At 36.0% G+C, this 3,269-nt stretch overlaps 1 protein-coding gene across 1 annotated transcript in view; it reads left to right on the forward strand.

Moving 5' to 3' along the window:
• Nucleotides 1-898: 898 nt before the first annotated feature.
• The window catches only part of LOC107196488 (putative gustatory receptor clone PTE01), an 8,876-nt gene continuing 6,505 nt past the window's right edge, over nucleotides 899-3,269 (forward strand). Inside the window, 1 exon segment of the mRNA XM_015598004.1 lies at nucleotides 899-910. Within this exon segment, the coding sequence (XP_015453490.1) occupies nucleotides 899-910 (12 nt within the window).

Raw genomic sequence — 3,269 nt, forward strand, 5'->3', positions numbered from 1 at the left:
TATATATATGATGTGTTATTGAATTATAAACTTGAAACCTATGTAATTTTATTAAACAATGTCACCCCAATAAATTTAATAAAATAGAAAAGAAGAACAAATTCCGCATAGACTTCATGATTAATACAATGGACTTACAGATGTCAGAATCACACATTGAGGGGTTAAATTGAAAAAGTCTGAATTTCTGTTAAGATCCTGCAACTTGGAAGTAAGAAGTAAGACGAGGTGAACTTTTTTCTCAGGAGAGAAAGGACCAAGATTCTCCAAGGACATTCACTTTTTCCTTGTTCTCTTTCATTAATATTAGCAAGTCCCCAGAGATTAGAACAATGTGGACCAACTGGCTAATTGTAAGATTTGTGCATTGAGCCCCAAGGTCATGCCATTGTAAGTAATTGGCTGGTGCTTCCAGCCCTTTAGTTTGCTAGTTCTGCTATAGTGGCTTCATATACGAGTCTCCTCACTTCATGGACATCTGCATCAGAAGGCCTCAGCCTGAGTCTCTCTTCCTGCCAGTCTTCAGGAGGAACCCTGAGCCTTCATCCACACAAGGCAGGAGAGGAACAGCAGATCAGTACTCCTTGGTCATGCTCCAGCAGAGATGCAGCCCAGCCCAGTAAGTGCTGTGGGAGATGGTGATTGGAGGAGGGACTGTTGAGAGCATTATTTCTTCTCAAAAAGACCGACATGACAGTTGAGATAGAGAAATAAAGGGTACCACTATACAAAATTTCAGGTCAGAGCCCTATGGAGTTTGTGTTCTTGGTTCTGGTTCTGTTGTGAGCACTCTCATTCACAGTTTTGCTTCCACTCTCATTGGTTCTGGCTCTGGTTGGCATCTCTCCCACCAAAGCAGAAAATGGGTCTCTCTAACCTTTCCCCTAAGTACTCCGAAATGATTATGAAGGTAGTGATGACAAGGATGACATTAACCATAACAACATGTACTTTTATGGAAGACTTCCTAAGTGCCAGGCTCTGAGGCATGCATTTTATGTATTTTTGTTTGATTTTATCTACAGAATCTCTCCCAAATTATAAGTACACACATTATTATTATTTTACACAAAAAGAAAGGAGCATAGCATTTTTTGTAACTTGTACCAGGTCTTGAGTTAGAAAGAGTTGAGCCAGGTTCGAATCTGGACAGTCTGATTCCAGACACTGGGCATCTGGCCAGTGGGTAGCATTTGCTGCATCAACTATAGGAAATGTGGCTGAGATCACAGACAAAGGTCATAGAAAGAACTGGCACACAATAATTTAGTGCAGATCTCTCTCTTGCTCTTGCTCCTGGATTTCACTTCAACTGCCAACTTCTTCCTCCAATCTTATAATCTACTCAATTTCAAAAGGAGACAAAGTCAGAGTCTTGGGGTCCATTCCTACTAAGGATACTGGAAACAGTTTAAAAACGTACCTGTATGTACCTGTGGTTAAAACCTCTATACCTCTACTTAAAACTTTCAGAAAGTTTTGATACAATAAAGTTTAGTGCACAAGACTCAGAGACTGACTAGTTTTGAATCCTCTCTGCTATACTTATTTTAAGTGTGTTGTGTGTTGCTCTTAGTAGCTCTGAGATTTGGGATTGTCACCTGAGTTGATTCCTAGTTGATACAGCTTCACTGAATAAGGATTAAACAAATAATGGATGCCCTCTATAAGTAGGTGATGGATGCATAAAATAAAGGCAAATTAAATTTTAGATATTTTATTATTAATAATGATATAAGGTTAATTCATGTCATTTGACTTAGATATCTGGTGACCTGAAATAATGATTTTCCTACATCCCTGACAGACATTTTAATTTTGTTTATGCAAGTACATCCTTGGCATATGGAAAGAAATGACTGAATCTCATTTATTTCTGGTTTACCCTCCCCCCAAGTTCTTAACTTGTTGGCACAGAGGAAGCATCAAAAACAAAAAATCTTAGTTAAATTTTCAGTAGATCCCTCCATTGTTTATAGAAACAAAGTGGGCAGTATGGCCTTTAAACATTTGACCATTCGTATCATCCTTTTCAGGGTGACCCATAGGATTAGAGACAAGATAAAATAGTGCTTATTTCTGTCTATGCCATGGACTTTTTAAGGGACCTATTATTTCCCATTTAACATCATCTATAGTATTCAATTATTGAAAATCCATTGCATAGGGGTTTTGTAAATATGAAAATATGAGGCAGAAAAGAGAGGGTCAGTCAATCTCATTTCATAAGCTGAGACGCATTGTAGGATTTTGTGTCATGCCATGCTCTAGTGCCTTCAGATAGGAAAGCCTTCAGCCTTTCTGCCATATAATCTATACAATGTCATCAATTTTTTGGGATTGTATTTCGTTACTAAATACACTATTCTAATAGTGATTGAAATTTTTTATTTAAAAAATGACGTAATATTGCTTAAGGTCCAAACTTCCCTTAGGTGCCACACACATTCAAAAGACGGCTGTTAGACTCACCATTTCCAAGAAGGAACACAAGCACAGAGAGATTCAGAGATTTCCATGCAGTCCACATATATAAGGTGAAAGAGTCAGGACTCAAACATCGATGTCCTTACTTCTGCACCATGGCTCCGTCACCTCCACTTTACCTAATAAGTGGTTCTTTTAGAATCTACTTTGGTCTCGGTGAGAAATGGAAGTAGAAGAATTGATTCATCCTCTTTTGGTTCAGTGAATCCACCTGTGATTTATAAAAATGAGCTAGTGGTTTACAGGGGCCATAATGTCACTGACATTGTGGGTTATAGGGTTTTCTATAAATAGTCATGCATTTTACAGTCTAGTTTTGAAATCCAAGATGGAAAATATTTCCTACAGAAGATGAAAATTTCATGTGCATTCATCATGGAATGATTAGCACAAGACAGACTTCAAGGATATTTTCCAATGTATAACTTTATAATAAGAGGATGTGGTTGATATAAAATGATTATTGTATAGGAACAATAAATATTGTGAATTACATATTAGTAAAGTTGAATATTTACTGATGGTTAGAAGTTGAACAACTAATCACCATTCATATCAATACAAATTCTCACTTGGAGAGAGGTGTAAAATTTTTCATAGGATGGTTGTAAGAACAAAGTGATGTAAATAATAATATAAATATAAAATATGTAGTGTAAGATAAACGTAATATAGAAATAAAATGTTAAATTATAAATGTATTAAATATATTTTTTAAATTTGTGAGATATAGAAACTATATAAATATAGATTTATAAAATGAATAACATGAAGTTTTCCTA

The sequence above is a fragment of the Pteropus alecto genome, unplaced genomic scaffold (genome assembly GCF_000325575.1).
Source record: "Pteropus alecto unplaced genomic scaffold, ASM32557v1 scaffold761, whole genome shotgun sequence".
Lineage (NCBI taxonomy): Eukaryota > Metazoa > Chordata > Mammalia > Chiroptera > Pteropodidae > Pteropus > Pteropus alecto.